Raw genomic sequence first — 26,350 nt, 5'->3', positions numbered from 1 at the left:
CTTAATTAATTGCTTAATTACTCTTATTGTTCAAAAAATATAAATCCTAATATTTGTAAAATATTAAGATTTATAAATATAAGTTTGTGGCACGAGTATTTGTTTAAAAATGGTCATGATATAATTTTATTGATCACTGTCAGTATCTGAGCGGCTGCGCACCAACCCCTTCCCCCAATCTAACAGCAATCAACTGATGACAAATTAGGGTTAATGTCGGGTTAGGGGAGGAGTAGGTGCGCAGCTGTCCAGATACTGACATCGATCAGTAATTCCTGAGTTTTGATTGATCTACATGCCATTTATCCGCGCATTCCTTATATTAATATTCTCGAATGAGCTTTACAGAACTTTGCGGAGGACTTTGGCCAGACTGCATTGAGTAGTGTACAATTTTTAAAAGGAAATTTTGCAGGTGCCCCTAATTTTGGAATTTTTGGAAACGGGGCCAGACCACAACTTCGGAGGCTACGCTCCCCTACTAAACCCTACTCTTTCCATGGGTTTCGCGAGTTCTTTATAAGCTCCTACGAACTAGTAAAGAGAAGATGTAGGAGATGAGGCTTACGACTTATCGTATTTATCTGAGAAGACTAGAACACCCAACCACATACGGCCCTCACTTAGTGTAGATGACACATTTTATGTAAAACAATAGAGAGCAAAAAGACAAATGAACAAGGAAAGAAATAAAAACTATAAGTTGATGAGGCGGTACGTGTTCTGTTCTGACGTGTCCTGTGTCTTTTACACTAAGAAGGAATTCCATTTGCAGAGGTCATAGCGAAGACAGCACGTTCTCTGCAACTATTTTAAGACCCTGTGCGTTTGTCCGGACTGAGGCTTAAACCCTCGACCTCCGGATTTAGCACTTCATGCTCGACCTCTGAGAAACAGCGTACTCTTTGTTGAGCAAGCTATTCCTAAGCCAATGTGAGACACGGGTCATGCATACTGCTAGGAACAAGAAAAGCGAGAGCGTCGTGAGGGCAAAACAGAACGCAAGAAAATGGGTGATTTTGATAAAACATATTAATCTCGTGGCACTTGTTAAATATGAATACTTATGGCCGGACAGACAGATCAACTACAATTTCGAATACAAGATGTGCCCAGGAATTGATTGCCATTTGTGCGGCTCGTCAGGGCCACTCCCTCCAAAAATGGGAGAATCTAAATAATTGCGAATCACGTATCGCGTCGCGTGTCGAGGGTATACTGTATTTCCTCGAATTAGTGCTCGGGCGCTTATTTAAAATTTCGGCCTAAATGAGGGGTGGTTAATCAAGTGGGGCGCTTATCATACTTCCGTACTGATTCCGCTGTAAATGAAGCTCATAAAGAAGCTATAGAGACAGGTTTTCCTTACATCCTCCTGTGTAAGAAAGTAATAGGGGAGGGGGGCGGTAAAATCGAAAGAGGAGTTTTGTTTGACATTTTGGCGTAAGGGTTGGGCGCTTATTCGGGGGAGGGTGCTTATTCGAGCATGGGCGCTTATTCAAGGAAATACTGCATGCAGCGGGTAAATTGTCACGGGTCACTGATGAAAATGTAAGCGACATTCCTGCGCGCTCCTCTCTTTCAACGTTTAGAACAGTTGAGCAATGAAGTGGCGCGAGAGAAGCTTAAAAAACCGGTGATCCTTAACTCAGATTGAAAAAAAAAGGACATGTAACAATAAATTGTCCGTAAATCTAGCGTTGCACACAGTCAAACTGCACCAGACACGAGAGAAGACAAGAGCGGTGAGACATCACCTCGACTTGTCATGATTTATCCACGACAAGTTACCTGTTATTCCTGACTCGCGACTCGTAGTCTTTTGATAGTTGTTAGGAACTCTTAAACAAGGGCAGAACTACTGAAATAGGAGTTGATGTTGTAAATTAGCCACCATAAATGATCTTGTGTACCCCATCCCACCCCCTCCCCCACAGTTTCTTTAAAAAAGAAATACCCCCTATATAACCTCGATCTAGAAGTCGAAGAAGCCACATAGGGCTGGCTGTACACAAGAGAATATCAACAGCTCATATTCTCTTGGGCTTACATGGATACCAAAGAAATTGTAGCAAAAGTGTCACGCCCGTGTCAAGACAAAAAACCAGCCGTCTTTGTGAAATTTCCCTTCTTTTTCAAAGCCTTTTTTCATTGATAAAATTAATCTCTACAGTCTGTGCCGCCAATTGGATGCTTACATCCAGAGCACCGGATCGAAATAAACCTATATGGGAATGTCTCAAAACACATTATTCCGTTCCTGAGACGATTTGTGAGCCGAACAGCGGCTGGGAATGGTGATTACCACTAGTAAACACTAGTTGACTAGATAATACAGCGGTCAAACGTAGGACATGTGCAAGGCGATCAATTTTGGTTGGCCAATTTCCCAGCAAAATTTTAAAGAAAAAAAATAAGAAACAACCATTGTAACGAAAAATATAAACCTGCACTGGAAAGCCGGAAAAAGCGCTAGAAAATTAGAAAACTCAAGACTTTCCAAAGACAAATGTTCATGAAAGTAGGGGTAACCTGTTGTTCGATATTCCTGAAGAATTTTCTTCACTCTGATTGGTTAGAGGGAATGTAGTTTTCAGGTACTACTATGCAACTGAGAGGTAATCAGAAGAACAAGGGCTTCACTGGGGTTATGGCTTTTATGGCTAACGGCTAAGATTTTGGCCAATTTACGGCTAGCGATGAACATCTTTCAAGAGATAATATCATCTTGTATCTTTCAGACCGTCATTATGATCACCGGAACAATTTTTGTGGTTCATTTCTTTACGACTGAAGGTTAAAATTTGTCAACATTTGGCCGTTTCAATGTTCGCGATTAACTCCATTGAGACCCAGGCCTCAAACGGTAATACAATGCAGAGAAGAGCAAGTTTCCAATTGTTTTTTATCATCTCGTTTTAACAACGGAAAGATGCGAGATAATTATAATCTCTTGAAAGATGTTCACCGGTGATTAAAAAAAAAAAAAGGCTACAGACTGTTAAGCCGGCTTTGAACTTTTTTGTGGCCTATGTTAAAAAAAAAAAAGCTACAGACTGTTAAGCCGGCTTTGAACTTTTTTGTGGCCTATGAACTTAAAACGAGATGATGAAAAACAATTGCAAACTTGTTCTTTCGACCGAGAGTAGAGTGATGTTTACAGCGTTTTGATGAATCATGTTTGCATGTGACTTGCATGCTTTGCTCAGGTCTACATGACTGATGAAAATCTCACACAGATTTTTTTTAGTTCAGGTAATCACATGATTTCTCTCGTGCAGTTTGGAAGAGAGAGGCAAGCACTCAAAATTTTTTACATAGACTACACTTGAAATTAAATTAGCCCTCAAGGGCTCACGCAATTTTGTTGTTCCTTGAAAAAAATTACTCGTGGTTATCTCATCCAAACTGCACAGGGAAAATTTTGTAATTACCGACACTTATCAAGCAATTTATACGATTTTAAAACACCGTGACCAACTAACTTCTGCGTTTATTTATAAATCCTTTGAGAAAAATTAGTTCTCAAAGCCTGAAAGCACGCCACCTTTACAAAGTTCGCATGTGTGCAGACATTTAATCGCTGTGTTCCAATTGACTGACCATTTAGGTGCAGGAAGGATGCCAAAGAAATTAGTATGATCAGTCATATAAATTATCGGATAGTGTTTTTGTCAACTAAATTCACTGTTCAGTATTTTACTAAGGACTGTTACTGCAGCCTCCAAACGTTTTCAAATAAAATCCTTTGCTTGCCTAAGTGGAATGATATTGTATTCAAACAGCGAAGTTAATTAACCTTTAATTGCACATAATTATATGTTCGGGGAGGCCTAATTTAGCAAACACTTGGGTTAATGGAGAGGTGTGTTAGCAGTCAACAAAGCAACTATCTGATATAGTCAGTGCCTTTGACTGGAGAGGTGCAAAGGTCAAACTGTAGGAATGCACCATTACTGATAGAAGTTGCACTTCTAAAGAGCTTTCTAATTTTGTTCATTGAAGTTCTCAACGGTTTGATGGTTTCAGTTACAGCAACGGTTAAAATTTTGGCCACTAGCGGCTAAATTCTTTCCGTACTAACTTATTTTTTAAGATTGACGGTTAAAATTTTTAATTTTTTCACGTGACGGTTAAATTATTTTGTCGTTTTACATGTTTACGGTTAACGGTTTACCCCTTTGAGAACCTCTTCAAAGGCCTAAATTGAGACAACCTGATTGTCGTGTCGCATAAGAATTTTACTGCTTTTATTTTTAGTTTTGGATAGTCCGCGATCTGCAAAAAAATTTTCCTCATAAAAAAATAAATATCCTCCCAAATGAGATGCTGCATAGGTTGATAACAGTCAGTGATAAGAAAAAAAATCTGCATGCGAGCAATTTTTTACTTGTTTGAATTCGAACTCACTCGAAATTTCTATCTATAAATCATCTATGGCGTCGATTCACGCTGTGTAACTCTACAAGTGGTGTTATTTGTAGACATAGCTTCCTTCCTGTTCTTGGTTCTGTTGCTTGGACACTGAAAACACCTCACAAACTTAGGTTCCCTCAATAGATCTTAGTCCTCAGCGCCAAACTATAAAATAATCGTTCTCGACAAACAAAAAAAACTCCAATCAGTCCGCCGAATATTACACCAGCAAAGTTTTTATGCTCCACGGTATAAAATGTAGGGGATAATCAACACCGTGACCAGGTCACGATTTTTCAAAGTTCCTTTTTAGTCCATTGAAAATTTCTTCAGTTGGAGGGACAACTTAGATAATTGTTTTGTAGGGTAAAGGAACATGGAAAAAATGAGTTTATCAAAGGAAACAAAAATTGAGCTTAAATTCTTTAACAAATCGTGACGTAACTGACTCGTTAAGCTGCGGTTAGTTTACCGGAGTTGCACCGTGACTAAGGTCAGTTATTAAGTTATTTTTACCCACGAAAAAATGGCACAATGCCGAAAATTCCGTCAAAAATTCTTCATTAAGTTCCTGTTCTTAAATTCAAAATAGAACAGCAGCCTTTAGAGCCCGTCAACCTCTACATCCCTGCCCGTTCCTACCACCAACAGGTAAAACTAAGAATAAAAAGCTTAGTAGAGTTCAGAACACAACATTTTACAGGATCAAATTCTTACGGAACTAGCAAGAAAAGCAGTTATTGGCAATTCCTCGGACTACAAAATTTATCTCTTGTTAAACTGTTAAAGTATAACATCAAGAGAATTTTCTAAGAAGTTTATTCATGATGTCAGCATTGTATGCTCGATACCCTGAAAATAGCATTATGCCTCAAATTATGTAGGCATAATTTACCTGACCCTAGCCATGACTGCTTATGGGTTAGTTATTCCCACAGAGCAGCGATGCCAAGAATTTCTTCCCTCGAGTCGCGCGCGCGCGGTACAGCCTTCATGTCAGGGGGAGGGGGGGGGCATTACTTTCAAATTTTAACGTTGCCTTCAAGTCACTTTGGTACGGTGAGGGTAGGGGGAAGACGAGGAGTTGATACACAGGAAAAATACCAGCTACCATTAGCTTTCTACGCTTTTCAGCCGAATGCACCTGAATGAAGTGTTGAGTACATCCGTTAGGCGTTCTTTTTAAAGGCCGACAAGAATCGAAACCGCAGCCGGCAGCAACTGATTATTGCACGTTCTTGTTAAAATGATCTCCAAGGCACTGAGAATTTTTTTCAAGGTGGTCGGAATCTTAATACAATTAAGTAGATCACCGCGAATTAGTCGTTATCTTTCTAAAGCAATTAATGCTAAAATCAGAGATGTAAGGTTGAGCAACCCTGTGCGAATAGCTGTTGTAATGGACTCCAAGTAATCAAATTAATTAATAAAAAAATTACCCAAATAATATCATTGTGGTCAGAAAATCTTGTTCGCGAGTTCGACTTAAATTTGCCAGAGCGACTGATCGAGTACTTCAGCTCATATACTCTTGTCCAGCTAAATGGCTCTTAAGCTAATTTTTCGCGGGTCCAATTTAGGGTCGTATCTTTTCTTTGCCCCTCGCTTCGCAAGGATAAATGACTAACATATTTTGTTCGAAGACTAAGTCAAAAGTCACCTTCATTTTTTTTAAACCAATTTAAACATGAGTTTCAATAAAAGCCGCTTACCAGCGCAGCAGTTTACCGCCAACTGTAAGACATCTTACCGCTGTCTGTTCAGCCTGTTCGCAGGCTCTGGAGCATGTTAGAGTTTCGCCTTACAGCCCCTTTTCGGGACAGCCGTCTATTACTCCAGCGGCATCTGCTCATAGAGAGAATTATTGGAACTCCTGATTTAAGCAAATGATACTTTCGATATTGCTTTTCAAGGCAGAATGCATGGTGTGTGTCACATCAAACTTGGTTTGTGGCCTTGCTCGTTGACCGAGCTCTCTCATGCAAAAAAAATTAACCAGAGGTCCTAATAGATCCATGTGATTTCTTTAAATTTAGCATTATTGTGTCCTTCGATACTTAGTCAAAGCGATGGTAAGGGGAACAGTCAAGTCTCTCCTGTTCACGCACGTTTTCACGGCTCGGTTCAGTGCGGCTGTGAAACAATAGTATCCGAATCACGAGACATTCGATTCGAAGAAGATAAATCCTTCTATACCAGAATTCCACGACAAAATCAGACTGTTTTTCAAATAATGCTTTGCAGTTCAAAATACCGGAATAATCGATATGATTGCATAAATTCACAAAGTACTTTACACGCGCACAGAAGTGTATAATGTTGTCAGGATGAAATAAGCCGGCAGATCCCGAGCTTGGGTTGATTGCTAAAATTCAGAATTTGTCGAAAGATAACATTTCTCAGGTAGACTGATCAGTTTAACTCTCTACACCTTAACATCAGTATACGTATTACCTATACTGTTTTTTTTTTACAAATTTCCTTCGGTACTGACAAGGATAATTTAATAAACGATCACTTGAAGAGCTACTTAAATTTAGTTGGTGATCAGTCATTTCCTTCATTATCGTGCACCTTAATGTCTGATTCAGGGATATAAGGAGAAATTAAATGCTGGTCAGTCCAAAAGGCTGAAAGGAAGCAGACCCCGGCGTCGAAAGTTTTCTTTTTCTCTCAGTTTCCTCAGGAAACTAGCGGTAGCTAAAGGAACTTAGTAACGATCATGATTTTGAGTTATGTCACAGCATGATAAAGAGATGTTTTTTTAATACAGTAAGACCTTGAACAAATTCGTTTATTTGGTCAGTGTACTAACTAACCAAACAGAGTAGGATAAAACGAAAAGAAACAAAATCAGTCGAGAAAATGCGAAAATAAACATCATAAATAGAGAGAAGGGGTAAATTTCTTAAGAAAAGGTGGTGCGGTATGACAAAGTAATTTGGTAGTATCAACTGAGTTGATAACGTAAATTGGCCAACGTTAAGAGTTTGAAAGCTGACGTTTCGAGCGTTAGCCCTTCGCTTTAACGAAGGACTAGCGCTCTGACAAAGAGCTAACGCTCGAAACTCAGCTTCAAACTCTTAAATATGGGTAATTTACATTATAAACCGGCTCAGTTGACAATACTAAATTACCATATTGAGAACTTGAAAAACCTAGGCTAAAATTTTCGGATTGAGGTGGACGAACCTTGAAATACTAGCTCATTCGACTAAAATGTTTTAGTATAATTTGTCGTAAGAGGGGAAAGTGGGGTGCAGTGTATTGAAATAAAGAGAATTTGTAGACGAAAGAGTTTTTTTGATTAACGTTCTCAAATTACTTTAGCCAAAAGACAAGGTTGTTGCATGTTGTTCCCCTCTGTACCTGAAACATCATCCGTTTTGAGCTAAGATATTTTTTTCTTCTTTTTAAAGGTCATTTGACACAGCACATAATCTGGTTTAAAAACATAGTTACCAACAACAAATTAAACGATATGATATATTATCTCAATGTCTAAGAACTTTTTCACGCTACGCCATTTTAAAAAGAGCAGGCAAAAAGCATGTTAATCAAATTTGTATCCCATATTTCACGAAATGAAAACCGACAACCGTCTAAATGCGAACCAAAATTATTATTCGAAATTATAAAACTCCACTTCTAAATTTCAATTTTTTATGTACTGAGAAGAGTTTTTGCTTTTCGCTGAAACGTGCTGTGTACATCACGTTTTTATTGAAGAAAGATTCGAACACAAGCGTTTTGGCTTAACTAGCGAGCGTTCTTTGACAGCGAACGGTTCTCACTGCGTCGCGGACGTGAGAAAGAGGAAAACAGGCTGTCTTTTTTTTCGTTTATTCTAAATAAAACAAAAGTCGCTAAAAAAAAGGCGCTATTGAAAGAAAAGATGTAAGGTTAGGAACATTTTTAAGTGAAACTAAAAAATATGAAATATGTTTTATGAATCTTAAGAATTGAAAACTAGCTAGGTTTCCCAGTATTAGGAAAACATCGTTGGCACTTTTGAAAAAATTTTATTTAATTTTACAAGGTGGATTTCAGCAAAGAATAATTTTTAGTATCATTGATAGTTTGTTTTCATGCCTAACTGAAAAGAAACTCTCAAATTCGCTACTTTCTTGTCGCATTTCCTAATATTGAATTTTGTCTGGAACCATTAGGATTCTATAGTTCAGTTCTAAAAGTTCAATTCCTTTCGTGAGGAAAAAACTGAATGGTGTTAATAGCGAGAACAAACCGCTTACATGTACAAAAACATCACCTGGCTTTTTGCAGCATAACTGCTTCAATGTATCCACCAAAGACCTTAATTGAAACTAAGGTGGCATCGCGGTATAATCATAATAATATTGAATATAATTCACGCGCTGGTAAAAGAACATTCTTTAATTACGTAATGACGAAAACCCACGTGTGGATGGCCTAAGTGCTAATATGCCAGCGAAAGATCTAATCCTTGTCATTTACGCTGATCAATCAAATTTTTTATTTAGGATTAGTTTTGTGAGTTTTCTCCGGATTAATTATATGTGCTATAGTGCAGTGTTGTTTCTGTGCAGTTTGTTTGTCTTTGGCTGTAAGACCGGAAAATTAGGGCTGTCTTTGGCGTACCGCGCTTAATTTTACCGACATAGGACTGTCGGTGTATATTGGTGGTTCTTCATTTTCACTGACAATAATAAAACACGTTGTTAAAAAATTGATATGGCTTCCGAAGGCAATTAGCCGCATTGGAATTGAACGAAAAAGAGTTTTCGGGAAAGGCGATCACCGATTTGATTTCATTTGATCCCAAAATAAACAAATAAGATTTTGGCGAAACCTCAGTTGCCCTTTCTGCATGAGTATCGAGAGAAGAAATGATAAAATTTTAACGCCTGGTTAAGATATTTTGACGCAATCATCGTTACCGTTTTTGTTGATTACATCCGATGATTTGAAAATTTCCTTTAATTGAAATTATCTTAAACGTTGTTGATATTCTTTTAAAAGTTGAGATATTTTTCGAGGCGACTGTGAACGTAAATTTGAGATTCGGCGCATTAGAGCGAGGACAGCGGCTGCGAATGATGTGGTTCGGCTGATTTCCTGTTTTTCTTATTTCAAAGCGATATATTCGTGTCTTTATGATTTGGGTGGGGAAAATAGCCTTATTGATAAACGCTACTATTTAAAAACAAATAACTTGAGAAATATCACGTATTTACACGCTGTGAGGCGACAGGCAGACATCTACGGAAAACAACGGGTGGCGCCCTTGAAAGACGTAATCTGACTTCCTCCCACGTAATCTCACGTAGTACGCGTTTTACACGCGTCGCGCGCGGCCTAGCAAAAATTCTTGATGGCCAAACGCGAACGTAGAAGCCATAATTAAGTTTATCACTTAAATAGACCATTTTCGGTGCAGCAAGCACGTAGAAGGCATTGTTAACGGTAATGTAAGTGTTTATTTAGCACTGCTTCACCTGACCGCTTGGAACCCTCTTAAAGTGAAGTTGACACTTTTAGTAATTACGTTTTTACGAGACGCGGCGGCTCCTTTGATGTGTGCAACCTTGGCTAACATCATTGAAAGGACAATGGAACGCTCTCATCAAAGAAATTATGCGCACTTAACAAGGGAGGAGAGGTTGGGGTAACGTCATAACGCGGCGAAAAAAAACAACAGTTCCGAAAAATCTACCACTCCATCTTTTGAAATTAGAAATGTTTGACAAAATTTGGGAAATATTCACCGCAAGTCTTGTAATCATAGAGTGTTTTTTTTAATTCTTGCATTTGAAGGATTATATTTGCAATAAGCCGGCGCGCTCTTAGGCAGGGATATCGCAGTTCTCATAGCGATTTAGTAAAGTACAAGGCGAGACATTTTCATAGACATAAACATATCTTTGATTTGATTATAATTGGTCTTAATAGCTCGACCAAACACTCAAAGCAGGGAGTAATGCAGAAATTAGTGTTTTAGTGAGTTAAAGAACAAAATATTGGCCAAGAGAAGATGTATATAGATATTTTTAAGGACGACGAAGGGGTTTTGATCTTTTGTGGAACCCAGTTGTTGGAGAGTAATGCTCAAGACCATCGAATTATTTTGATCTCGTTTAAAAGGGTTTTTTTGCAAAAACTTTTCAACCAGATTTCCTGGTTACTAGTTCTACTTAAAACTAAACTGTTCAAACTAGACATCATGTCAAAGGCTTCCATCTGTCTGTGAATCTTGTTATATCGGACTACCAATTACGAAAAAAAAATCTAGCTTTATTGCAAATCAAGCTCTGATTCTTCTCTGATTCTTCTTATTTTTGTAGTTATTCGTGAATTCTCTGGTATTTAAGTCATTTTGGTTTCCTGTTTATTAGCGACACGAGTGGGCTCAAGGTACGCTTTAAACAACAGGTAAACAAAGTAGGTAGTTCCGGTTTTACCTACATGCGTTATGCAGGCGACAAATTCGATATTTTACCTCATCCGTCGGTGAAGGCGGCAAATTTCCCTTATGTCGTTTGAATCTGCTCGTTGTCGCTTGATAGCATCAAAATGAGATCTTTCTCTTTGCTGGGCGAAAATTTAGTTAGCAAGGCTCATTTGTGTACCACGTTAACATTAGGAAAGGTTAGACTATTAAGCACAGCTATAAGCGCCAAATGCGATTACACATTATCAATAGAAGCAGAAAGAGTTTAATGTTCATTACGAGGGTTGGGGGTACGCTAAGAAGTACTCCTTATCTTTCAACAAAAATCCATGTTTCTCTGCATAGCCCATATCGTGTGAATCACTTGTAATTTTTTGAGGGATCGAGGTGTGAAACTTTGAAGAGAAAAGCCGCTAAACTTGGGCTGGACTGACATCAAGAATGTAGGAAATATAATTATGATGACGTCGGCAATCTTCTCATTTTTTATTGGCCCCTTTGACTGATCGCCTGATTAATCACTGTCAATCACAGTGTCGGCGTCCTTTGATGTTATTCCTTTAGAGTTGCCGCCGACTCTTGAGGCTCATATACCAGCACAACACAGCGAGGCGAAATAAATTCGAAGCAGCGAAACTCGAGGGTTTTTCCACGATAAACGAGGCTAAAATGCCTCAACTACCCAACAATTCAACCGAAGATCTCGGCGCGGACGATGAAGTGAAGGAATATAAGCAGGAAGATGGTGAGGACTCTGAGAACGGTACGCATTTAGACCTCGTGAACGATATCAAGTCTGACCTGATCAAAAAAGAGACCGAAAATTCAGAGGTGAGTAGACCTTTTTATAATTTTATCCGTAAGCCAAGCCGTTTTAAAGCAAGACTTATTTTTTCATGCAAGTTGGCCGACTTCCTTTCTGCTTTGCGCTTCGGTGTCGCTGCAAGCAACTTTGGTTCGTTGGATCGGGGGACAGTTGCAAGCGGCGTCCTCAAAGTCTCGAACATAGAATCATCTTGTTTAGAAAAATATTAAATAAACTTTTATTTTTAACCGAAAGGAATACGCCGTCATAATTTTTGCTGCAGTTTCTTGCAAGAGATTAGAAGTTCCAAGCACTCGGCCGAAAACTTGTGCAAGTTTCGCTAACGTGTCTCTCACCCGAGTATGTTATTTGCTCCGATTTTAAAATTTCTCGCTTCGCGGTATAAATAATCAAAGGATGCCGCCACTAGCCCCAAATGGCCTCGAAAAAATATACATTGTCTAGCTCTTGGGGGAAATTTCGGCAGCAGAGTTTGTTTTGATGTTATATATTTATCTAAACGGCGGGTTGTGGTGAAGTCTAAATCGTTCGAAACTCTTTCTTTAGTCTCAGAGAATTTCATGGTTTTTCTCTCTATTCGCGAGTTATTCTGTGCCTTTAGTGGTTTACCGTAGGCTCGATAGTAGGTAAAGGCTTTTTAACACTTGTAATTATATCTTAGGATCGGATTTCAGTGCTGCAGCTCAAGTTTTTCACAGCAAAGTTCGCCGACCATATTTTAAGTGATTTAGTTCAGCGCTATTTTTGATATTTAGTGCTGGTCCTTTTGTGGGTTTTTTAGTATAATTTCCTCTTTGGAATAGTTACTTTTTCATTCATTGTCCAAGTGTTTTCATATTTTGACGTGCTGGTTGTGCTTTCAACGGCACATAATTCGCGAACGATGCTGTATTAAAACGCCTTGGTTCACTTGGGACAAACAGCGACGTGCAATTTCCAACACCCCGGCTGAGCTGAATATGCCAACAGGCTCGGTACTTGGGGAACTTATGGACGTGTAGATCGTAGAGATGCATTTTTCCGTTGTTTAAATCGGTTTTGACAATGATTGACTTGATTACTGGTGTGGAAAATTGGAAGTACAGGATAATTGAAAAATATCAGAATGCTGTGTTGACGTGACTTTTTTTCTAACCTGTCCGACTTCAAACTTCGAAATGGGTTGATTTCGCGGGAAATGCTGAAGGGTAAGCTGTTCTCTCTCGCGCGCGGTGCTGATCACACGTTCCAAAAAAGCACTTGTACCTTGCATTTCCGGTAAGTTTTTCTAGCGTCAAGAGGCAACGAATTAGGAACTTAGTGAAATTGCTGCTTTTCTCGTCAGCTCTCAATGGCGCTTCCTTTGTTTCTAGGAAAAAAAAAGTGGCGATATTTGCGGCCCGAGTTTTGTGTGAAGAGCACACTATTTCCTCTCAATAGACCTGCTAGCAAGAACTCAAAAGCGTGTTAAGAGCTTAATTGGAAAAAATCACCCAAACACCTATTTTAAAATGAAAAGATATCATCTGCTGTTTTGCCTCCCATTAAGAAGGGCAAAAACTCTTGAAGCCTTTTTCATTTACACCTTTAAGTTGCCCTAAGCTATCTGGGAACTAGGTCATATGTGGCCTTTTGTGCGTCTATAAAAATCCTCTGGCGGATCGTCGATTAATAATAGCAGATTTCTTAAATCTCTGTGTATTGAAATGAAGCCTTTCGCTTTCGAGTCCATTGATTTCTGTCCATTTTCAGTCGTAAATTACATTTCCAACGGCAGATGGCAGTATTGGTTTATCTGCTCGAGGCTGTGAAACAGATAACGAAATTGCCGCAACGCAAGAAGAGCGAACAAACTGTAAAGCTTGCATTAAAACATTTTAACGGCCTTTTTGATATTGATCGATTAACTAGCTTACGAAATTTAGTTAAGCGATCGAACAATTTTTTCCATCTTTTCTATGGTGATTTTGTAATGTTTCTCCGGATTCAACTTAAAATAGAGCCGACCACTTTTAGAACGAGAAAATTGCGCCTTCTGCACAGCTGAATTTTTTTGATATAATTAACTTGAAACGTTCATTAAAATTTGGTCACCTCCTACCTAGACTAAATGAACGTGTCATTTTCTGAGTTCTCTTTGATGTTTCCTATATTGTCCATTTTTCTTTCAGAACTTTTGAAACTAAAATTTGTTCCAAAAAACGCATTTTCACAATTTCTCCTGCACCTGTAGCAGTTTAAACTCAGTAGAATTGAATAAGAACTTGAAACTTGTTGGTTTTAGGTGCAATGACATTTCAAAATTTTCAATGATTTTGTGTAGCTGGTTCAACATTTTCAAGTGGAAGTCAGCTAAAAGTGTTATTATTGTCTTGAATTTACCTGTTTTGTTTAAATTTTTAAAAGGATGTTCAAACTGTTTACTATCCTTGCAGCTGAAAAAAGAAAGCTCATTTAGACAAAAGAAATGGTCAAAGTAGGAGGTTAAATGATTTTCATAAGTGAGACTTATAGCAAAGCAGGCCTTTCTGTGGAAGACCAGACCAGATGATAGCACTAAGGTCTAATGGACTTTAGAATCAAGCACTTCTTGGTCAAACTGTTGATTGGCGATTAGTCTAGCAATCAAACATGCAACGCCTTTAACTTGTTCAAATTCACACTCTTTTCTGGAGTATTGAGTAAAGTGTACATCTCTTTCTTTCTTGTGAGTGGCTAACACTCAGAACATCAGCATTGGAAACACTTCACAAAGGCCAATTTACATTATCAACTCAGTTGTGAAAACTAAATGATCTTGTATGTCTCATTCCTTAGCTGAATATACTGGAAATGCATCAAGTTGTTTATAACAGAAATTCAAGTTAAATATCGTTTTTTTGTGTGTGTGTATTTTGTGCTGTTTTAAGCTTTAATAGGAGAAAGCTGTCTAAAATGTTTTAATGTACTCATTACTATAACCCATTATCTAAGTTACTTGCTACACTATTTTCATAGAAAAAAAACCCTGGGGGGTGAAATTACTCCTTTTCAAAATGATCTTTTGTGGGTAGTTTGTCCAGCTCAATAAACTTCTATTTAACCCTTTAACCTTTCAGACTGATTATCATCTAATTTCTCCATACATTATCACTGCTGAATCAAACACTGAAGTCATGAGAATAAAGAAAATGATCACTGCTTTAAGAAGCTCTTGACTGGTAGACAATGATCCTCCTGGCCAGTGCCAAAGGAACTGTACATGGAACAGTATGGAGAATACATTAACTCTTCACACCCTAACATCAGTATCCATTTTCTCCTCACTCTTCTCTATACATTTCCTCTGGTCTGGACAAGGAGAATTTGTTCAACAATCAAAGCATCATAGGTTGGGGATCATTTTCTTTATTCTCACAATATCAATGAATGGTTCAGCAGTAATTATTGTAAGGAGAATTTGGATGCAGGTCACTCTTAGGATTTAAAGGGTTAACTGGTGTTAGGGACTAAAATGGTTAACTGTTATTTAAGTTGAAGTAAAAGCACTTAGGCATAGTGAGGTTTTACATTTCTGATCAAGTGTTCTGATCAAGTGTTCCGATCTTCTTGCAATTTAGGATTCTAAACAAAGGTCAGATGCAAGTTCAGCACCAATTGCCCAACTCCTTTCATTTCCCGATCGTTATAATGAACATTTAAACTCTGGATCTCATCTGGGGTATTCCCGAGGGGGTCCTGTGCCGCCACCGCAAGATGACATGAAGCATGTTCTACAACGTGGGCCTGGCTCACGACCTGCGGGTATCTTTCATCCTGCTCATCATCATCATCCATACACTAATGCCCCGCAGTATCAATACACTATGTACCCTGGAGTCAAAGGACCGGACAGTAGAAGATATCATTATGATCCTCCTTTGTGGTGAGTGAATCAATTAACAATGAGAATTCATTTTTTGGTGCATCAGATGATGTCAAAACGTGGTAAGAACTAAACAGAGGCAGTCAAGGTGCAGCCAAGTTTGTTCCTGATGGTCTTAGTAAGCATCATGTAAGTGGCTTTTAAGCAACAGTTGACAGAGTAGCACCCTAGAGCTTCATGCTGAAATTCGCCAAAATGAAATGTTGATCAAAATGGGATTTCCCTTGTATTTAATCCCATCTTTTTTGTTGAATACGCTGTTTTCAGTCCCTTGACTCAAATTTACCCTGAAAAATGTCGAAGGGAAAACATGAAAGTGTCAGAACATAGCTGACTGACACTTCCCAATCTGAAATGCATTCGGCTAAACTTTCCAAACTAACCACTGTCATCAAAAAGCTCCTATAGAAAATGACTGAATGGGAGTAGTTATGATTAGTTTCAGTTTGATCAGTTCTTGAATAGCTTACTAATCTGTTAAGACTTTATCTTCCATTTCTGTCCTTATAGGCAACCCCACTCACCCATAATCGGCCAGCCACCATCTCAGTATCCAAACTACCCAAGCCAAGTTGGACCAACATCAGCTGGCATTTCAAGACTCTCTCACCCAACTATAACAGCGGACCCCCGTGGGGTCTGCTGTCCACCGCCTCCTCCAAACCAAACAGTTATAAGTCGCACCCCATCAACTTGTGGAACTGGAAGGTGATGTTCTTAGACAGCATTGTTCCTTTTGTCCCTAAAGAGTACCTAGCATATAATTTCTCCTCACATAGTCACTGTGTAAAGAGCTGATAAGTTTCTAAGGGGCTTTATTGTTTCTAGGGTTTCCCAATATGGGAACCCACTAGAGTCAGTATTTGTTAGAAACTTACTAAGAGCTGAAATGGGAGCCTTTTCTTTCTTGCCTGCATTGTCATCCAAATTAACCCAAGCACGTACTTTCTCCTTACAATATTACACTTGAATTGAGCATCAAAGTTTCAAGAATAAAGGAAATGATCGTATGACTCAAGAAGCTTCTATTCTCCTGTAATGTAGAAAACAGTATGGAGAACTTAGGGTTCAAAGGTCAATGAATGACCTTAAATTTATAGTATGTATTTCTATGGCTGAAAACTTACAATATGTAAAAACTTACAATATGTAAAACAGAGACCAACAAAGACTTTGAAATACAAGTATATTTTGTACTGCAGCACCCCCTAATTCAGATTGATGATCGCAAAACTACTTGTTGACTGATTTGATACCAGGGGAGAAGTTAGGAGAGGGGTTTGTAATGGTGGGGGGGAGGGGGGGGGGAAATGTGAGGGGTTTACCATAATGGCAGGGGGATGGGAGAGGGATTTGATATATTAGGAGGGAGATAGAAGAGGAGTTTATTGTAGTGGAAGGAGAGAGGGGTTTATTATAGCAAAAGTATTAGAGGGGTTTGTTATTGTGGTGGTGGGGAGGGGGGTAGAAGAGATGTTTATTATGGGAGGGGGTAGGGAGGGGATTTATTGTCAGAAGTGTCAGGTGGATGGTATATGGGAAAGGAGGCAAAATGGAGTAGGGGCTTATGAGAGTGATCTCAGTGATAAACATGTAATTTCTCCCTGTAATATTCATACATAATCCTGCACATAAGAATAATAGTGAAAATGAGAAAACTCAAACTTATCAGGTATAAGTTCTTTTCTTGATCTTGCACCAAATTCTTGTAAATAATTTACAAGGAGATATGTTGCAGCAAGAGGGGAGAATCAACAATCAGATCTGTAGAGTTGAAGGGTTAATTGATTGGATACCTTTCTTACACCCTGCATGCCAAACTTCCTTGTCTTTTAGACAGATATCCTGATTTATCTCCTTTTCATGCCCTAAACTGGTATCATTATCCTATTTCAGTTTGTTATCGTCACAGAGCATTCCAGTAATGCCCGATCACCCACGAATGGATACATCAGTAAGTGGAAATAACGGACTACCCAAGGGCCACGTCAAGAAACCTCTTAATGCGTTCATGTTGTATATGAAGGATATGCGCTCAAAAGTCGTATCAGAGTGCACGCTGAAAGAAAGCGCGGCAATCAACCAGATACTTGGAAAAAGGGTAATGCCAAATTACAGATTACTGTAGGACATGGTGTTTTCGTACTTCCAAAACAGTGTTCACCATTCAATAGCTGCATGCCTGAACCTTGGTGCGTCAAGGTTATAACAGACTTTTGCCTAGTACTATATGTTTCAGTCTTTGCCTGGTCAGTTGTTACCAAATGTTTCAACAATCATTCACTTGGATGTTGGAGGCATTTAGTAACAATTCTGTTGATTGTCAACGATGAAAAATGCCTCGTGTTCTGCAGTAGTTTTTAATTTCATTACCAAAAAACATAAAGCACCCTTAAAAAAATTGAATCTGTTTAAAAAGAGCAAAAGTTGTAATAACCCAGTATGACCAAAGGATGGCTTGCTGCTCATTTTTATTTTTTCTTATTCAATTAATTTGTTAAAATTTTTCATTCTTTTCTTTGATTTAACCTTTGTAGTTTGAAAAAATTTTAGAGTTTATGTCTAGAGTTTTATGTTCAAGGGCTTAACCCTTTAACGCCCAAGATCTCATTAGTAATTCTCCTTACTGTCTGCCATACAGTTCTTGTGATGTTAGTTTGGATAATTTGGTATTGGATCAACTTATAATCCCCTAAGTGATATTTTTCTTCATTCTCATCACTTTTCTGTTTGATATTGTATTGATATTGTAAGGAGAAATTCTGTCTTGGTCTCTCATGGGAGTTAAAGGCCTAAATATGCTTTAGGCCTGACTCTGTGTCATTTTACGGGCTCAGGCCAGATGACTTTGAAAACATATTTTTGCCCAAGAACAAAAACTGTATCGTCAACTATTATTACCTTGGAGAGCATCAAGAAAATGAGGAGTGAAAAAGGAAAAATTCTCAGTCTTAAACTTTTTCTCCTTCCTTTCCTTATCCAAATTTGTACTGATGTACATGTTTTCCCATGGAAACCACCAACCACATTATGAGCAAGGCCACCTTTTAGGGTAGGGGAAGGCACAGGCAACCATATACCAATAGTCTGTTGTGGAGAAATATTTCTGACAACACTTATCTTCTAAGATTTTTGTATATCTTTCAAATATGAATTTTTAAACACCCAACTCCCTTCAGAGCTTTTCAGTTTTAAATATAAGTCAATACATTAAATACCTTAAATGATGAAAAGTGAAAAACAGTCTAAAAATATAACTTAATAGTGTAACTTAAAGAAGATTTAAATGATTTTTATTGTAAATGTAAAAGAAAATTTAATAGTTTGTAGTGATTAAGCCATCTGCCCTGGCCAAAGAACTGAGGGCAAATTTGTTTAGCAGACAGACATTCCATCCAATCTCCTATCTTTTGGAAGTTTTAAGGGCACAGTAAAGTTGCAATTAATTCAAAGTTTATCTTAATTAAGATGTGTATTCACTTGTAATCTTGCGCATTTGTGGGAAACATAGTGTAAGCTGTAAGTGCATTTGACTCAGAACCCTAAGGGCATAGTTCAAATGCTTTCCAGCTTACTGTGATTTGTTCGCAATCAAGAAACACACATCTCATAATTCAAGCTCCGATAATTTTATGTTCAATTTATTCTTTTATTTCTTCTCCTTTAGTGGCATGCTCTTGATAGACAAGAACAAGCCAAGTATTATGAAATGGCGAGAAAAGAACGAGCATTACACATGCAATTATACCCTGGCTGGAGTGCAAGGGACAACTATGCGCAACAAGGGAAAAAGAAGAAGAGAAAAAGAGATAAATCGCAAGGTAACTGAACTGCTCAACTCTGGCAGGTGTCAAGCTGCTACCAGTTTGGCCTCCATGGCAATTAGGAATTTAATCTGATGACTTGTCCCTTTCACTCCCAAGATTTCATTAGTTATACTCTCCTGCTCTCTGCCAAACAATTCTTAAGTTGTGGGTTTGGAGAATTTGGATTGACTAATAATCCCCTAATTTATATTTTTCTTTTATTCTCATCATTTGTCTGTGTGATATTGTGAGGAGAAATTCTGTCTTGGTTACTTCTGTGAGTTAAAGGGTAAATTTGATATGGTCTGAAGTCAGAGTGAGTTAGACTTCCTTTCTAAGCTACTATTTTGTTTATCATTTCTTCTGTGAAACTTTGCCTTTTTCACTTTGGTTATACGAGTATAAACCTGGATTTTTCAAGTGAATTTCCAAGAATAAATGCAAGTGGCCTTGCTACTTCAAAGACAAAATGTTTAGACTGCAATTTAGAATGTCATGTTTGCACAATGTGCTGTTTTCTTTCTAGCCACTCAATTTTTATTGTGACAGCCATAAAAAAGTCAAACGAGAGTTTTGGTGAGGGAAGGTGCCAATTGTTAAGTATAAACATTCAACATAAGAATAAAAATATAATGAAATATTTTATTTTCATTTTTTTTTTTTTAGCAGAAATTACAAATCCGAAAAAATGTCGAGCAAGATATGGTCTTGACAGACAACATGAGTGGTGTAAACCATGCAGGTATGTTATGTTGAAACTTCTTGGTAATTCCATGTTGGTCTTTGTAAATGCCATCATCACTTGTTAGTAATTGAATTGAACACTTGCTACGGCACTTTCTTACATGGCTTTTATAAGGTGACACTTCAAGTAGAATTCCTCCTCACTTTTAGCAGTGGTGGCAGGGCAGGGGGGCTTTTTGGGCTCGGGGTCAGGAGGTCTGGGTCTAAGACCTGGTTGGGTAAAGCTTAGAAAATTTCATCCTTGTATGTTGTTGCTGTTGTTATAGTCGAGGATACAGTGATTTGTATAGTTTTATGATGCAAATGTTACTATGGTAGATTCTCTAGTAAATTCTATTAAAAAAGTATTTACAAATAGTTAAAGAATAGTTAAGCTTGGTTAAATATATGTATAAGAATCATAATAGAATTTTTAGTCAAAGGGGCTTGGCTTGTTAATCACCGCTTGGTTAGTTCAGGTTGTAGAGCAGGGACTGCCATGGGGAAGGTCTTAAAACAATTTTAGAGAATGTGCTGTCTTTCCAATAAAATTAGTTAGAAGTCCTAATTGATTAAAGTTCTCTTATTTTCCAATAAGGACAATAAGCCCTGTATCATATCATCTCTGTACTGGTAAGCAGGGAATGTTCAAGAACCCATGCACATCTTGTAAAGAGTATGGAAGGTAGTTCCTACTTTCGTGGTTTGGCCTTGTTTCCAAAATTTCCAACATTGGGGGCATCTGCAAATTTCTATTAAAGTTGAAAACTTAATGTCCATGCAAAGTGCCAGGTAGCACATCAGAGTGTAGTAGTATGGATAATGTGCTTTTTAAAAATGTCACATCATCATCAATAACCACAAGCTCCTTTGTTTCAGGCGGAAAAAGAAGTGTGTCAGATTCTTGGCTGGTGGGGCAGGTTCACAAGACTTATCGCCCAGCAGCAATGCGACAACTGTAGAAAGTGAAAATATTGATTCAAACATTGAAAGCAATAGTACGGCAATGATTACAACGACAACAAACTCTACGACACCAACTTCATAGCATTATGGATCTTTATTAATTATTATTATTATTGTAGAGTTGAAATTTTAATATCCCAGAGCCTATTTTAGTAGAAAATCAGTTCTGCAGATGTTTTATAGTTGCTGAAAATGCTTAAGCATCCTTTCTTAAGCCCCAATGCAGATTAATGGGACCTTCTGTAACATATTTTGAGATTTATGAACAAATAATTACTGGTAAGTAAAATTTAACTGACACTTTGGGCTTTATTTTCTGGATATTTTGACAGGTTGTAACCTATTCCTTCATTTTAGGTTTAAAAGTAAATTTAAATATGAGGTATGAGATGATACATACTTTGAAACACTCCGTGAAAGCGGAAATTTCCCAAAATCTCTGTTGATTTGAATGGGATGGAAAAGAGAAATCATATGTGAGATGCATGGCAATCATTTTTTATCCATTACAGAATTACAAGATTTTCAATGTGAAACTCTATTTGTTTGGTTGTGTTCACAACTGTTGTTGCAAACTGTATGTATCATAACCAGATGTAATTTCACAGCATTTCTAAGTTATTGAGCAAGAGGTAGTGCCTGTTTTTAACAGCAAGGAACAATCTCTCTCTGTCATTGTCATTCAAGCCAACAAGATGGTCAAAATTTCTGCTCCCAGAGAACTGATCCCATTTTAATCCTTAAGTCCTTGAGCTATACATTTATTAAGTTAATATTGATAGGATTTTTTCTTAATCCAAATTGAAATTAAAAGAAAGAGTTTTAACTCCTCTTTATAGTTGTTTTATGGTTATTAAGTAATAAGATTTTCATTTGGAAGCAAAAAATGATATAAGTAATTTAAAATTCCTCTGGTTTATCTAATCCAATTGAAGATTATTTCAATTTTTGATAATAAAACCAGATGTCAAATATAGTGGACCATTTATTTTGCTGCTTTGTTCATAGAACCAGGCCATTTTCAATATATTAAAATTCTAACATGGCTCTGAGGCTAGAGGGGAATAAAACAAAATAAATTAATTATTCATCCCTCAACCTCAGTGTGATTTCCTATGTTTTATTCCAGCAAGCCATGGAGCCAAGTTTGAATTTTAACATATCGAAAATGGCCTATGATTCACAACATGGTTTGTTCATGAATATAATTACTGAAGTACCTCAACTTAACACGTACTGTATGTATCCTTGCCACATATGTATAACTTGTGTATAGATCTTCTAAAGATATGTAATATAGGCTATTACCAGTTCGGTCTTCTATGTGTAAATCTTTCTTATTAAACTGTAGGCAAAACATGACCCTTGCATAAGTATGCATTGACTTTGTGACCTGTATGTCCCCCTTATTTTATTAGTAAGGTATATTTTCAAGTATAATTGAGCTCTGAGGTCCAGTTGTGTAAAGGGTGGAAAATGCCATTCAACAGATAGATATCTCTCCGGCATACTGTGGTTTCCATTGGATAGAGATTTATCCATTGGATAATAATATTCATTGTTTTGAATAAGCGGGGCTGGGAAGTTCGGAAAATTAGTGAAAGATTTGAAAGAAAGTATAAACCACATAAGTGAATGGTGCTTTTCGCATGCACTGATAAGCTAGTTTGGAAGTGAATGACAGACTAAAATTCACCAAGCAGCCAATAAGACAAAGTTACATGTTAATAGTTAAATTTTAGACCATTTTTTGATATTATGAAAGCATGAAAAATTTTTTGGTAAATGTGTGGTATTTACTAAAACAATTACTCACCTTGGTGTTGGTGAAAGTGGTGGATATTTACCTCCTCTTTAGTAAATAATTGTTAGCTATATTTCTGTTGTCAGTTGACAGGTTACCGGTATACTGTCACTTTATGATTGTAAGCCAAGTCTTAGCAAAGATGTTTACTGACTGCAGTACAGCCTGTATTAAGTAGCACCATGCTAAGCAGTCACCCTGTATTAAGCAGTCAGTTTTCAAAGTCCTGTCCCCTTAACTATCGTAATTTTCACCTCTACGAAGTGGTCATGGTCATCTTAAACACAATCCCAACAGCCTGTTTGTAGTGTCCTTTGCATGTTTTGAATGGTCACTTGGAGTGAAATTACTCAAAACCTAAGAGTTGTATTTCCTTAAAAATCTAATCCATGTTTATCTCCCAAACTCGTGTTTGTGGTATTTTTGCCCAAGTTTTGTACATTACGTGGTCAATTATGGTGTTAAATTGTTTATTTGTTTATTTATTTTTTTAATGATACCCTTATTCTGTGGAACCTCTATTATTGGTAAGCAGTCACCCTGCAATTTCTCATAGGTGGCTGCTTAATACAGGTCTGACTGTATAAGAACTGGGAAACATCAGTTAGCTATCGAGCAACCATCAGTGAACAGAAGATCAAATATTTATAAATTGTCAACCAAATATTAAGTCAGTTAACTTTTGGTGGACTTTTCCATCAGTTGTTGAATGATATAGCAACCAAGGCTATGTGTAGCTTATACACATGATCAGATGCTAATAACCATAGGCCTACTCTGATAAGAAGAGCCCTAGCATTAATAGGAAATTAGAACATGGTGATCAAATATTCTCTTCTTGCAGTGACTGTGGAAACTTTACCTATTACGTCTTACAATCCTAAGAGGTCTGATAGAATTTTGGTATCAATTTGATTGTTTACCATTTTCATAACCAGAGATTTTTTTATTTACTTTGATTTTTACAAACTTTCAAACAAAAACTTATTTGACCATAAACATTGTTCCCTAGCAAACAGATCTTTAAGCTTACTCTGAATTAGCCTCAAGAGAGCAGCCTGGAAGAAAATTAGAGTATACCATTAAAGATTGCACTTAATATGCACAGAAATCTTGCATCGCCACATCAACTCTCAATTACTTTGAGGGCTTTTTCATACAGAGCCATGTTCACTTCAACATTTGCAATTCAGTGGGTTTTGTTTGTTGATTGTGCGATTGATGTGATGTTAAAACAGAACTTGAGGTCAATAGCGATCATTAGTGTGGAGATAAAGTTGTTTTGCGGATCAGCTTACTGCAGCTTTTAAGACCAAATTGTCATATTTGTTTCAGTGAGACAAAGCAATAAGCACTACTAAAAGTCAACTTCAAATTCTCAGAAGAGATCATTGGTCACAGCAAATTTGATCTTTTAAATTTTTGGCAGACTGAGTGGATAATCCCAGAAACGATTAAGATTGTGCCACCGCCCAACCAGAAGTTGATAATCTGGCATTCTTAAACCTAAGAGACTTGATTAATCCTTTCTGTCTTATATTCCGTGGTGAGAGAACTTCAAGATCCTAATTTTTTTTGTCAGGGATGCTGATCAGCATACTACAGATAAAAAACAGTCATTGGAACACAGCAATCACAGCATTGATCTTTTTTCAAGTAATGTGTAACTCAGACCCTTTGGAATGAATTCCCAGGGAAGAAGACAGCTGTGAATACTTTGAACTTTTTGAGATTTCAAGACAAATCCCTTTAAACCATGAAATTTTGAGACAGTACTTCCCATTACTTAGAACAGATTTCCTGTTGCTAGACAATCAAATTTACTATTTTTAGATAGAACATAATGCTATGGAGAAATGTAAATATTTTATTGTACATGAATATAATTTTATAGGAAAAATATAAAAGGCAAAAACTGGTTTAGTAAATATTTGTGGTATATGTTGACTTTCAATTGCTTCATCTCACATCTGGCTTTAGTTCAGTGAATCAAATACCCAAACAGGAATCTATCACTGGGTTCTGTAACCTGTGAGCAGCTCTCCCTTCTCTTCCTCCTCCTCATGGAGAAAATACAGAAAGATACTTGAATACGTCAAATACTTTGCAAGAGTAAGCAATGGCCACTTCGTCTGTCCCTTGTTTCTTTTTTTGGGGGGGGGAGGGGTGGGGGGGAAAGGGAGGGTAGGGAAGGGAGTGGTAAGATGTCATGACCATGCCATCCCCTCTGCCCTCTAATCTCTGTTTCCGTCCTGTTGTTCTCAACCAATAATTCGGCTGCTCATCTCACCCATTCATTCATAACAAAAATTTCCCATTTCTTCATGAATCCATCCCACTTCTGGATTTTTCCATTTTCCCATTTTCCCTGTCACCATTTCCTCGTCTCCCTATTTTTCTTTTTCTCGGTTTCTTAGTTTCTCCGTTTCCCCTTTCCCATAATTTCCATCACCTTGTTATCCCGTTCCTCTCTTCTCTTCTTTCCATTTTCCATTTTACCATTTCCTGTGTAAACGTTTTGCAAGACTCCGTCCCTTTTCTTCTTTCACCACAAAATTTCTATGTCCCAATGTCACTGTTTATCCATTTCTTTACTTTCCCTTTTCACCGCTCATTCCTGCGTACTTCGCGCCCGGGCCAGTGGCGGAATGGAAAAGCGAGGGAGGATTGGGACCTCCGCGTTCTGACGCAAATCTCCCTCGTTTTCTCTCTTTTTTCGAACTCTTCCGCAACTATCTCACCGTTTTCAATCACGCTTCGTTTTGCATGGTAAACGCCTGGAACAGGCTTATACATATCAATAGGAGAAATAAGGGAAACAAGTGATCACGTGACCAAGTGCCTGGCATTGCTAAACATGGCAAAAAAACAGACTTTTTATTTTTTTCAAAGTTTCTTTTTCTCTGTCTTCTTCCTGTCCTTCTTGTTCCTTTTTTAATACCAGTGTTGCTAAAAAAAAAATGATGCCTCGAGATTATGAAAAAAACAATTCCAGTTCTGATCATTACGCACAGAATGCTGAAGTTAAGGATGATTTGGTCCGCTAGTCATTCAACTCGTTTGTTATATCCTAAAGTAGGGGCATGACGAAAGCGCTTGTTAACCTCACTGTCAGTCAACACGGCAGATATTTACCTTCTCTCCAGTGAGAAATTGCACAACGAAAGTCTCTGCGCAACTATGAAAACTTGGCCTGAACAGTGTCAAAATTACCCGCAAAAAACTAAATATGACCAGAATTTCCTTAAAAGGAAGAATGATTGTAAACTTTGAAGGGACTCAAAACATCGAAAACATCATCAATTAATAATAATTTTTCGCAAGTCTGAATTTGGTCTTTCGTCTTCCTGGAGCTATTCGGCAACATGACGTCTATAACTGCTCAGAAAAGCAGAATGAACTAGAATTCTTCACATTGTTAGTTGCATACTTTCTTGAGAATAAAATGCGTATTGGATTATGAGAATTAAACTTCAGATCAGGACACCCACTTTAT

At 37.7% G+C, this 26,350-nt stretch overlaps 1 protein-coding gene across 4 annotated transcripts; it reads left to right on the top strand.

The window, feature by feature from the left end:
* The first annotated feature begins 10,916 nt into the window (after window positions 1-10,916).
* On the top strand, window positions 10,917-22,412 carry LOC113677974 (uncharacterized). Of its 4 annotated transcripts, none has more exons than XM_027194841.2 (7): window positions 10,917-11,677; window positions 15,251-15,555; window positions 16,066-16,263; window positions 17,452-17,656; window positions 19,223-19,376; window positions 20,031-20,103; window positions 20,964-22,412. In XM_027194841.2, exons 1-7 carry the CDS (start codon window positions 11,516-11,518, stop codon window positions 21,130-21,132), a joined length of 1,266 nt encoding a protein of 421 aa, XP_027050642.2. In that variant the 5' UTR covers window positions 10,917-11,515; the 3' UTR covers window positions 21,133-22,412. The 4 variants fall into 4 exon arrangements, with proteins under 4 accessions (XP_027050642.2, XP_027050641.2, XP_089046783.1 ...); XM_027194840.2 differs by having other exon boundaries at window positions 20,028-20,103; XM_089190657.1 differs by having other exon boundaries at window positions 11,373-11,677; window positions 17,452-17,509.
* The last annotated feature ends 3,938 nt before the right edge of the window (window positions 22,413-26,350 follow it).

This window comes from Pocillopora damicornis, chromosome 1, assembly GCF_964200805.1.
Source record: "Pocillopora damicornis chromosome 1, jaPocDami1.2, whole genome shotgun sequence".
Lineage (NCBI taxonomy): Eukaryota > Metazoa > Cnidaria > Anthozoa > Scleractinia > Pocilloporidae > Pocillopora > Pocillopora damicornis.
Note: the sequence above shows the minus strand (reverse complement) of the source record. Positions and strands in the feature narration are given on the sequence as shown.